Source organism: Monodon monoceros, unplaced genomic scaffold (genome assembly GCF_005190385.1).
Source record: "Monodon monoceros isolate NGI ecotype Baffin Bay Population unplaced genomic scaffold, NGI_Narwhal_1 Super_Scaffold_7, whole genome shotgun sequence".
NCBI lineage: Eukaryota > Metazoa > Chordata > Mammalia > Artiodactyla > Monodontidae > Monodon > Monodon monoceros.
In genome coordinates this window covers 71,919,902-71,932,305 of record NW_021703784.1, presented here as the reverse complement: position 1 = coordinate 71,932,305, position 12,404 = coordinate 71,919,902, and the positions used below count along the sequence as shown (strand labels likewise).

The 12,404-nt window shown below is 48.7% G+C and overlaps 1 protein-coding gene across 2 annotated transcripts in view; it reads right to left on the bottom strand.

Moving 5' to 3' along the window:
- SLC6A5 (solute carrier family 6 member 5) overlaps nucleotides 1-12,404 on the bottom strand; it is a 53,794-nt gene that overhangs the window by 15,342 nt on the left and 26,048 nt on the right. For both annotated transcript variants that reach the window (XM_029208295.1, XM_029208296.1), the window contains 4 exons: nucleotides 11,057-11,191; nucleotides 8,954-9,057; nucleotides 5,402-5,526; nucleotides 10-122 (listed from right to left, as the gene is read on the bottom strand). In XM_029208295.1, the coding sequence (XP_029064128.1) occupies nucleotides 10-122; nucleotides 5,402-5,526; nucleotides 8,954-9,057; nucleotides 11,057-11,191 (477 nt within the window). The remainder of the gene's footprint in view (nucleotides 1-9; nucleotides 123-5,401; nucleotides 5,527-8,953; nucleotides 9,058-11,056; nucleotides 11,192-12,404) is intronic.

The following is a 12,404-nucleotide window of genomic DNA, read 5'->3' as shown; positions in this document are numbered from 1 at the left end:
AGGGCTCACCATAGTGTCAAGTCCAAGAGTGAGGAGCATCAGGAAAAAGATGATGGCCCAGAACGGAGAGAGGGGCAGCCTGGTCAAGGCCTCCGGGTAAACCACAAATGCAATGCCTGGCCCTGGAAGGAACAAGACACATGACTGCAAACAAGTCCAGATCAAGGCCCCCTCTTCCTGGAAGCCCACAGGGTCCTCTCTCCATGGAAGCCCCGAGTTGTTAGTTATCACATGCTGCTCCTGCTATCTGCTATGTTTTTACTCCTCTCTATCCATTTCCCCAATTATACCTCAAGCTCCCGTGAGGGAAAGACCAGGGGAATTAGGTCCACATCTCAGGGAACTCAGAGGAGACGCTCAAAAAGAGTGCCAAAGCAGAGACTCGGGGCCAACTCGACTCTAAGGCCAGGCTGTATCCCATGCAAATAACATGAAAACCTCCATCTTTGTATTCATAAGTTGGGGGAGAATGTAGTAATTACCCTCTAGAACAGTGGGTGATTTTGCCCTCCTGGGCACATATGGCAATGTCTGGAGACATTTTTGATTCTCATAACCGGGGTGTTATGGGGGATGATTACTGGTGTCTAGTGTGTAAAGGCCAGGGATGCTGCTAAACATCCTTCAATGCATGGGACAGTCCCCACAACAAAGAATTATCCTACCCAAATGTCAAGAGTGCTGAGGTTGAGAAACCCTGCTGTAAGGGTTAAACATGCCCAGAATGACATCGTTTCCCCCTTTTGTTACCCTTGTTCCTAGTCACTCCTCCAGGAGAAGCCATGTACATAAAACATGAATCAATATAACACTTTTAGGAACTTGCCCTATAAAGGCTTGGTAAAGATGGGGCTACATCAGTCCACAGGTAATTAAGTGGGGAAGAGGGAAGCATGATATAAGGGTTAAGAGAGTTTGGTCTCTAATAGTTAGACAGACCTGGGTCCAAATTCAGACTCCATGACTTGCCAGCTGTGCAACCCTAGAGAAGTTATTTAATTTCTGTAAGCCTCAATCTTGCCCATCTATAAAATGGGGATAACAATAGTTCCTCACAGGGCGGTTATGAGGGACAAATGAGGAAACGCAGGTAAAGCACTGAGACCAGTGCCTTGCACATCGTCAGCACTCACAGAATATTAGCTTTTCTTAGGGGCGGACAATGAACTTGGAAATTAGCAGCTCTGATTCCAGTTTTCCCAGGAATATCGCGTGCGGTCTTGGTAGAGGATGTCTGAGCTGCAGTTTTCTCTGCTAACATAAAGCCCCACCAGCCATTCGTGTCTTCCTCACAGGATCACTGGGAAGATGGCTAAAGACCTGGCAGTTGTGAATTCCCCTGTAGGTAGAAACCTAGATGATAAGGGGCAGAGACCAGGGAACGTCGGGGTAATCCACGGCCAGCGCACGTCTGGAAGCCAGAAATCGTAGCTCCTGGAGTTTTTATAACTCAAGCATAATGACACGTTTTTAAACTGGAATTCATCAGGTTGTTAGCTCCCAATGTTGCCTAGGGCCTTGGGTATTTAAAACATAAAGCCTGGAATGCCTAAGATACCCCCGCTAGATGCATTTATTGAACAGACAGTAGAGACAGCCTCTTAAGTCTCCCTGAGTGAACCATGAAAGAAAAATCTGTATTAAGCTACAGTTCAAAATAGGTCTCAAAAGCAATGCACTGAAGAAGCCAGTTCAGTGCCCTGAACACCGAGGAAGCCAGTTCAGTTTAGGCCCATAAAGTGGACAAGAAGGTCTTCAAATGGCCACTGCCAGAGGACCTCGGCTCATTGCTTTAACAGGATTCTGGCCGTTTGGGCTTTACTGCTTTCTTAGGGAGGGGAATGATTTCAAAATATTCGGCCTGTTTCCATTTCAGCGGCCTCCCTAAAGTATGCAGGGTAAAGGCGTCACCTTCAGCAAACTCCGTTTATCCAAGATGGCTAGAGAGTGGATTTTTTAAACACATTTTTAGAACATTTTGTAGAGTTCAGAAAGATGGACAGTGGAGTTTTCCCCGGGCTAGGCCCTCGTGTCTGATGGAGGCTGAGTCCTGCCTCTTCCCTCTCCCTCTGGTAGGCAGCAAGGCCCAGTGGGTGAACTGCAGTCTTCTCTCTCCCATGGGCCAGGAAACTGGCTCTGCCTCTTACTAGCTGCGGGACCATAGGTAAGACTCTGGACAAACGTCAGTTTCCTTATCTGTACAATGGAGATAATAATAGCACCTACACTCAGGGAATTTCTGTGAGCATTAAGCGTGTTGATACAAGTAAAGGGCTCAGAACCATGCCTGGCCATGGAGAGAACTCAGTAAGCATAGACCATTACTACTCTTCCCATGAGAGGGGATCAAAGGGGTTCTGCATGCCAGCATCTTGGGCGGGGCCCCCAGAGACCTACAGTGACAGCCTCCTTGGTCCTAGAGAGCCACTGAAGACACAACCAGGGGCTCCGGTCAATGGACCCATCACGACCCGCAGCACACGGGGAGTGGTTACTCTTCTGAGAAACCCACTACATGTGGATGCGTTCTCAGAGGACGCAACACCGGAACCCTTTCCTGTGCCTTTGGAAGGACTGGCATCCAGGTGACAGACAGATGGTGGGACGGCCAGTACAGTTTGAGAGCGTTCATCTTTATCAGCAGGGTCTCTGAACTATGAGGGGGTGAGGGAGCCAGGGCAGAACTTCCTAGTGGCCTGGTTACCTGAGAGTTACCACCTAGACCTGGGACTCTATATGCAATACGCACCTCTGTGTTCCTCTGCTGTGGTCTAACCCAGTGTTGCCGCTAGAGGGTGAGCATCTTGGTAGGGCTCTGAGTTGGATTCTGACCGTGAGTCAGTGCTCCCCAGGCAGCAGCTGGCTGGGAGATGACTCTAAAAGGCTGACTTCCCAGCAAGCTCCTTCTCTGGAGTAGATGCCTGAGAAGACCACGTCCCCTTCCCTGTGCCCATCGTAAAAGCAGAGGACAGCTTGGTCTCATCACCAATCCCACCCTCAAGCCCCCAGAAGCTCTGATACGGCCAAAATTTGGGGTAATAACTTTGAGCCTCCCTTACAAGGGAGCTGTAAACGAAATGGACTAGTGTTAGGTCATTAAAGAGAACCTGCTTTTGACTGAATACCAAAGCACAGTTACTAATGTTGGGTCAGCAAAAATGAACTGAATGTCCACGTGCCAATGTCGCCCAGCTAGGAGAGCTTGGGGCTGGCACCTGATGCAGGTCTGACCCCGACCTCTGTATTCTGCAGAGCCTCCATTACAACGGGGGAAATCAGACAAGCCTGCTTATCACGTGTAAGAATGTATGCGAATTCAGATGAGCAGGTTTAGCTGCCCACGGGTCTGGGAGAAGACCTCCCGGGCCACTGCCCCTCCCCTGTGGGAGATGAGACCCACTGTCCCTGTGCTGTTGACAATGAGAAACTACCAAGTACAGTTGGCCCTTGAACAACACAGTTTTGAACTGCACGCGTCCACTCAGACACAGATTTTTTTCAATCGTAAATACTACAGTACAACACAACCTGCAGTTGGTCGAATCCATGGATGCGGAGGAATTGCAGATTCAGAGAAACTGTACCTACGAAGGGCTGACTCTAAATTAGAACACGGATTTTTCACTGCGTGGAGGGTCGGCGCCCCTAAACCCTTGCATTGTTCAAGGGTCAACTGTATGAACACAACACGTTAGAACCTGTGAGAAGTACTCCTCTCTCCCTGTTAAAATCAGAGGAAACGAAAAAATTCTGGAAAGGGGAATTTTCAGAGGGAAACACAGGCCATTTGTCTGATGCTTTTTATATAAACGAAAACCAAAATTTAATTTGGGTTTTAGCAACTTGTACCCCCAAATCCCTTTCCTGGGGCAGGAAACGCTCAGAAGAGTTAACGAATGGGGCCCACATCTTAAGAATCACTATCTCTGGCCACTCGGCCACTGGTTCACAAGGAGCTCAGTAATGTCACAAAAATAACAGAACACCTCAGATCTGCTGGCAGGTGGAGCAGGGCCTACCTGCTCCAGCTACGCTGCTGGAGGGAAATGAGGGCAGCGCGGGTGGTACAGGCACTCCCAAAACAAAGCCTCCGCCACTCTCTCCCTCCCCTCACCACCTCCCTGCTCCCCAGAAGGTTTAAATTTTTCAACCAGGGAAGGGCATTTGCTCAGCTCTGGGACCTCTAATTTAGTGCACTGCTGCAGAACTAAAATCCCTGGGGGTTCAGCACCCTCTGCAGGGAGAGGTAGCTCCCCCCAACCAACAAGCTGGCTCTTTAACCCTTTGAGGCCTGCAGTGCATCGTCAGCGCCGCTGAAGCAGTAATTAATTATCCTTAGGGAGCCAGAAGACAGCCAGCACCCCACCAAGAAGGTGACATTGCTAGGGCCTAGTTCTTTCTCGTGCTGGTGTCTGAGCCACTACCTGAGACTTGCAGTGAGCTCCTTGAAGAAAGATAACTTCACAGAGAAGTCACAGACAGGCCCACACTCTGGATCATCCGGGCCCACAGCCCGGTCCCCACAGCCCCAGGCACAGTCCCTACACCAAGGCAGCCCACAAATGCCTGATTAGAGAATGCCCGTCATGACAGACAACGCCACGATGAAATCCCTCAATCACTGAGGCCTGCTCAGCACCCAAATCCTCTGTACATTAAGGCTGGGTGGAAGTAAAAAGTTAACTAAAAGTATTACACACTCTCTGAAAGATTCTGTGCTAGAAATATGGATTAAATGAGATAAAAAAGGAGCGCTCTCTGTACACTCCAGAGGGACCACACAAACGTTAGCGTTAATAGAGGGATCACTTGGGCAGAAGGTAAACATGTATTCCACATCCCTCCCACCACCACCGTCCAACCTTTCTACCCACTGGGGAAACGATTTGCAGGGTCTGCATTGCGAACGAAGCAGAAGACCCTGAGAACACATCTGACCTGACAACCAGGAAAGTGCTTCATCAGGAAAAGGCTGCGCTCGCTAAGCATTAGTGTTTGGTGCCTACAGAGCCCGCGGCAAGGAAAGCCACCCGGAAGCAGGTTGTGCCTACATCCGCCGCAGGAGCCATAGTTTGCCTAGAGAATCCTCTCCCCGTGCCCAACAGGTAGAGACCTTACTTCTGCTGGAGCTGAGTTAAGAGAGGACAGGAAAACGAAGGAAAGGAGAGGGAAACAGGAAAGGGGCTTTTATAGCCACACCTCTGGGGAAGGACCAGCCAGATCTAACCCTGCATGAGCTTCAGACTCCAGCTGTTCTGGGTCCCTCCGCAAAGGGGGACCTAGGCTGTCCCCCTCTCCAGCCTGTTCCAGAAGGCCAACTTCCTAGCATAGCATGAATGAGGAGCTCAGGGTGTGAACCTGGAACCTGCCCTACGACAGCAGGGTGACCAGCGCATTGTACCTTGGTCTGCCACGTTCTCGATGTTAACCTTGCGTTCATTGGCCATGAAGCCGATGACTGAGAAGATGACGAAGCCGGCGAAGATGCTCGTGGCACTGTTGGTGCAGGTAACAATTAGGGTGTCCCTGGGAGGAAGAGACAAGTTTGCCAATAGGCGTGCTTTGTGAGGAGGAAGGGATAGGGGAGGGACACATGAATGCGTGCTTGCGTGTTTGTGTGCCCCCGTCCACATGCCCATTCCTAAATAGGTACTCACTGCAGGCTGGTCTTGTTCTTATTCACAAGGAAAGGAACCACCAGTCTTGACTGCAGGCTCTCTTGGGCCAAGTGGATAAGTACCAAAAGACTCAAAAAGCTCTCCCTCCCCTAACAGCCCTGCTCCAGGGCCTCTGGGACAGAACTCTGGCTCCACCTGCCCGAGAACTGGATCTCCCCTCCTGGCAGTGGCAGAGGTAAGTCTGTCCATCAGAGCAGAAATTGAGGGGATGAGGCCTTTTGCAGAGTCCGGGACAGGAACGACATATGAGAGAAGAGAAGGCGGTGGGACCAACAAATGCCACCAAGCATGAGAACAGCCTGGGGTTGGGGTACAGGGGCCTAGAAGGGCAAGGGAGGCGGGGAGAGGAGGGAGACCAGCACCTCGGTGCCGGCGCCCTCTGCTGGCCATATGGCTGCCGTTCCCAGCCTGCCCTGTCCATCCCAGACCCAAGAGAGGGGTCACAGCTAGATGGAGCCGTGAGGCCAAATTCTCTTACATGTTAGAGGCATGACCTTGACCAAGTCACTTCCTCTCCACTCTGACTTTATTTTTTTACGCATATCCACTCTTTTTTTTAATTCTTTTCCCATATAGGTCATTACAGAGTATTGAGTAGAGTTCCCTGTGCTATACAGTAGGTCCTTATTAGTCATCTATTTTATATATAGTAGCGTGTATATGTCAATCCCAATCTCCCTATCTATCCTTCCCCCTCTTACCCCCTGGTAACCATAAGTTTGCTTCCTACATCTGTAACTCTACAAAAATTTCTGTTTTGTAGATAAGCTCACTTGTACCTTTTCTTAGATTCCACATATAAACGATATCATATGATACTTGTCTTTCTCTGTCTGACTTACTTCACTCAGTATGACAGTCTCTAGGTCCATCCATGTTGCTACAAATGGCATTATTTTGTTCTTTTTTATGGCTGAGTAATATTCCATTGTATATATGTACCACATCTCTTTTATCCATTCCTCTGTTGATGGACATTTAGGTTGCTTCCGTGTCCTGGCTATCGTAAACAGTGCCGCAATAAACAGTGCATGTATCTTTTCAAATTATGGTTTTCATCAGATATATGTCCAGTAGTGGGATCGCTGGGTCATATGGTAGTTCTATTTTTAGTTTTTTAAGGAACCTCCACACTGTTCTCCATAGTGGCTGTATCAATTTACATTCCCACCAACAGTGCAGGAGGCTTCCCTTCTCTCCACTCTGACTTTAAATGGTGGCAATGACTCCACCTCCCTCACAGGTTGTTGTGAGGACAGAACCAGATGAGGCCTGCACCGCACAGAGCCTGGCACAGAGCAAGTGCTCAGGATACAGTCCACCTTGTCCAGGACCTTAGTTTACTGATGGGGAAACTGAGGCCCAGGGGAAGGTAATGGGCTCATAATGGTAGGTTCTGATTTGAACCCAGACTTCCTGCCCATTAGCCACACCACACAGCCTCATTTCTAACAAAGCACAGAGCAATGCTTCCCCCTTGGACGATGCTCAGACTGAGTCTCGCGGGTCATAAGTTAATAAGCAACTATGACCAAAGAAGTTCAGACAACTTAGTCTGGCATTCTAGCTGTTACGGGCTGAATTGTGTGCCCCCAAAATGTAAATGTTGAAGTCCCAACCCCCAGTTCCTCAGAATGTGACTGCATTTGAAAATAGGGTCTTTAAACAGGTAAGTTAAGAGGAAATCATGAGAGTGGGCGCTAATCCAATACAACTGATGCCCTTATAAGAAGAGGAGATCAGGGCGCACAGCGGGAAGACCATGTAGAGACACAGGGAGAAGACGGCCAGCTACAAGCCACGCAGAGAGGGCTCAGAAGAAACCAGCCCTGTCGATACCTTGATCTTGGACTTCTAGCCTCCAGAACTGCGAGAAAATTAATTTCTGTTGTTCAGGTCACTCACTCTGTGCTATTTGTTACGGCAGCCCCAGGAGACTAGCACAAAGGCTCTCTCCAGTCTGGCCTCAGCCAATTCTCAGGCCCTATTTCCTTCTTGCCCGGTGAGCACACACCTGCTCCAGTCCCATCAACCTGCTCCCTCCCACGTCTCCATCACACCCATCCACACTCATCCCCACCTGAAAACATTCCCTTCCTCCCCTAACACCTTTTGAAATTTGGCCCAGCATAGATGTCACTTGTGTGAGGCCATCCCAGCCAGGCTAGGCCACAGTTTAACTATAATCTCTTCCTTTTGGTTCACGAAATATCTCATGCACGATTAAAAATAATAAGAATGGCAACTGCTGTCTACTGAGCACCTACTATGTGCAAAATATTGCTGTGGGAATTTTGCATACATCATCTCTTACCCTTCAACAAAATATTATAATCTGCATTTTACAGATGAGAAAACAGAGATTCAGAGAAGTGAACTGTCTTACCCATGTCTTGGAGTTTTAGAAAATGGTGAAGTCATAATACAAATGCAAGTCTCTCTGACTCCAAGGTTCTTTCTTCCTTTTTTTTTTTTAATCAGCCCCTCAGTATTTTCTTACTGTTTGTCACAGATGGATTTAACTTTCAGATGTCACCTCGTCCAGAAGCTGTCCAGGCTGTCTCACATCTTTGGGGTTCCAGAGTCCCCTAATATCACACTATCCAAATGTCACCCTGCACCAGAGTCACCTGAGGATCCTGTCTCCATATGTAGATTCCCGGGCCCACCCGACCTCCCCATGTTCTGTTTCCTAAATCTGGTAGGGGACTCAAAGTTTGCATAACTTTGGGTTTAACTGACAGATACAATTGTAATACATTTTAACATATTTAAAGTGTATAACGTGATGATTTGATATACATATGCATTGAAACAGAAGTCCCACCATTGAGTTAATTAACACATCCATCACCAAGGTATTCTTTCCACTGTACCATGCTGCCTTTCTTACAGGGCTCTCTAGAAAAGCGTTTGTCGAGTGACTGAATGACCACACTTCATCAGCGACTACCATACAACTGTATCCATGGACTAGATAGCTCACAAATGACTATTCCAGGACACAACCAGCTGCATGGCACCTCCAGAGAAACTCAATTCCATCCCATGCGTCAGAATCAGGGTGCAAGTTGGGGTCCAAGCCAGGTCACCAGAAGCCAGCAGCTAGGCCTTAGCAGGCGATTTCCCCTACACCAGAGCTAACTGTCTGGCTCTGCCTTGGGTGAAGTGTGAGGATATGGCCTCAGGTGTCTGATGACACAGCCCATGATTCTGTCCCCAGGCCCTAGTCCCATTCACCCGCTCCCTCTGGGACTTGAAGTGCCTCCACATACCTGTAGCAGTTGTTGTGGAATTTGTTGTAAGAAGAAAGAGTGATCAGGCCTCCCCATGCAGCAGATAAAGAGAAGAAAATCTGAGTGGCAGCATCTTTCCACACCTGGGAGGCAAAAGAGGGGAAGATTTAAGGTCACTGAAAGAGGCTGGCCCAGGGGAGGGGAGTCTCCCAAAGCCACACCATCTCCCCCGGGGAAAAGGCAGTCAGGACAAGATGACTTTGGCACCAACATAAACGAGAAACATACATCATTTGCACTGGAAGCCAAAAAGGCAGTAAATGACCTGCCTAACTTCATTCTAACTTCATTCTAATCAAAGGAGAGGAACTCAATAAGCAATGTACACATTTCATGCTTGCAAGCCCTACAATGTAAAACTATACAGAAGGGGAGAGCCCCTTCTTTAGCTGGAAGCACACTCAAAAAAACAATTTGGAACACCAAAAATATTCATGGATACAAAACCTCTTAAAATTGACATTCCCCCCCAAAAGTAAAAAACAAAATTGACATTCCTAAAGATTAGGACAATTTACTAAAAATCTGAAATTCTGTAGCCCCTCATCAAAGTAAAGCAAGCTCTGTGCCACAGCTGAGTGGATTTTACAGTGCCACCTCATTCTCGAACTTGGCTGACAACACCTCTTGGTCATCTTGGCGATTTCTTTTTTTTTTTTTTTTTTTTTTGCGGTACGCGGGCCTCTCAGCGCCGCGGCCTCTCCCGTTGCGGAGCACAGGCTCCGGACGCGCAGGCTCAGCGGCCGTGGCTCACGGGCCCAGCCGCTCCGCGGCACGTGGGATCTTCCCGGACCGGGGCACGAACCCATGTCCCCTGCATCGGCAGGCAGACTCTCAACCACTGAGCCACCAGGGGAGCCCATTGGCGATTTCTTTTAATTGTCCTCATTAAACTCCAGAAAGCTACTCAAGAGTTTGAGCTATAGATTTATATGATTTGATATGGACTTCCTATCCTTTTTATTAATTAAAACTGCTTTTTAAATTGTGCTTAACATATGCAAAGAGAAAGTTCAAGCGTGTGCTGGCAAAGCCTGTACCACAACCTCCATTCTCCCATGCTCCTCACTAACAAAGCTGTGGTTTTATTTCAAGGCAGCCATATGTCCAGCCAAATGGCCAACTCCCAGAATCAAGGAGAGGTGCAGCTGAGAGGAAATCACCATATGACTTAGTTTCTGGCCAAGGATGAGAAAATCAAGTGTTATGTGGAATTTCTGGGCTTTCTCCTCCTTTAAAGAGAAGGAGGATGCCTATCTGTCTCTTCCCTCACTGCTTTGTGCCACCTGGAATGCTGACATGATGGGTGAAGCTCTGGCAGCTATTCACTGAGGATGGTGGGGCGGAAAGACAGGAACCTGGGACACTGTGGAGCCACCCAGCCAGGGCTTGACTATCTACCACTGGGCTGCAAGTGAAATAAACTTTTGTTAAAGCTGCCATTATCTGGAGGTTTTTCATTACGTGCAAACTCAATCCTAGTTATGCTTTCTTAAGATCTTCTGGAAAAGCAGATTTTTCTTTAAGGTGAGAAAATGCATTTCTTATTAAACAATCACCCCCTCATGTGAAGTTCTGGGGGTTGGGAATTTTAGAGTAAGATATGCGTGTACAGAATATGCCAAGAGAAAGTGTAAGTGTGTGCTGGCTCTGTGTCTCGGTGTGTCAGAGGTATTCAAATCTGTCTGAGCCCTTTAAATTATAATTGCTTGTGGTTTGCCTAAGTGCTATTATTTTCCAACCAGCAAAACTTCATTTCCAACACACTATAATTAGCAACAGATAAGTGGCATGAGGTGGCCCAAAGCTATTAAGGGAATTTCATTCTTCATTTCAGCCTCTGCAGCCTCCCAGGCGTAGGACAACTATTCCAGGAATCTGAAACCCCCAGCTGCTCAGTTCTCATTAAAAACTTCCTGAATGTGTAACATTTCAAGATTATCAGGAGTTTGTAAAGGCAAACAGTGAAATGCCCTGTGGGCGGAGGTCTGACCCCTTCTGCTAAACAGTGTCCCGGAGCGGGACCCACCCCCATGTGCCGTTCCCCCCACAGGCACGTCATAAATGAAATCAGAAGCCCACCGTGGCGTCCGTAAGTTTCTCCCACTTAGGCGTGATGAAGTACCAAATCCCAGCGCCAGCTCCAGGCAGGGTAACTCCTCGGATGAGAAGAATCACCAGCACGACGTACGGGAACGTGGCCGTAAAGTACACCACCTGGAAAAGCCACCGACACGAGGGCAGGAAGGAGCAGACACACGGGATGTGACCAAAGGAGCATCAACAGAGGCAGAGTGTCTCCGCCGCCCGGAGGCAAGTGCCTGATAGGGTAGTTTTCGCCAAACTCTTGTAGTTCTGGGGACACAAGGAAGGCACTGGGACCAAAGGTGAATCAGAGAGAGCCAGAAATGAAGTCTTTTTTTTTTTTCTGCAGTACGCGGGCCTTTCACTGTAGTGGCCTCTCCCGTTTCAGGGCACAGGCTCCGGAAGTACAGGCTCAGCGGCCATGGCTCACGGGCCCAGCCGCTCCGCGGCATGTGGGATCTTCCCGGACCGCGGCACGAACCCGTGTCCCCTGCATTGGCAGGCGGACTCTCAACCACTACACCACCAGGGAAGCCCAGAAATGAAGTCTTGAGGGGGACACCCAAGACTGTGGATTGAGTCAGCCTGCAGCGCAGAAGTGGACAACTCCCTAAGGACCAACTGAAAGAGAAAGGGTATGTGCCCCCCTCCTCCCTAATTCCTAGCCCACCCTCTGCTTCAGGCCCCAAATCCCACCATTAGAGGTTAATTTCTTTATCTTAAGTTTTCCATCCTTGTTTATACACACACCCTAAGCGAGGCAGCCTAGTGACATGAGAGAACCATGATCTTAGGATTAGACATATTTAGGTTCAAATAAAATCACATCTCTGGCCCTGAGTAGCTATGAGACTTAGGTCAAGCTAATCAGCTCTGTGAATCTCAGTTTCTGCAGCTGTAAACTGGGGATAATAGCACGTTTCTTAAAGTAATTGAGGATTAAGTGGGCCCCTAGCACAGCACCTAACCTGTAACAGATGGTCATTCAATGCAGTTAAGTTCAACAAGCATTTATCACGGCCTCCTATGACCTGGGAGCTGTGCCAGGGCTTAGATGCATAACGGTGAAGGAACTCGACCTCGGAGACCCAGAGACAATATCTGAATAATGGGCTAAGCAGTTCCAAACAGGACACTGTGAAGCCCAGGGGAGGGCACTGGGCTCAATCCAGGAGATTACAGAAAGATGCACGGCCATGACACGCGAGTCGGATCTTAGAGGCCAAGTGCAACGCAGAGGAGGAAAGGTGAGGTGGGAAGGTGACGGAAGAAAGTGGGAAAGGCAGGGGTGAGGGCAAGTCCCTAAATTCACTAGGAGCACAGCACACAGTTGAGGCTAAGAGCA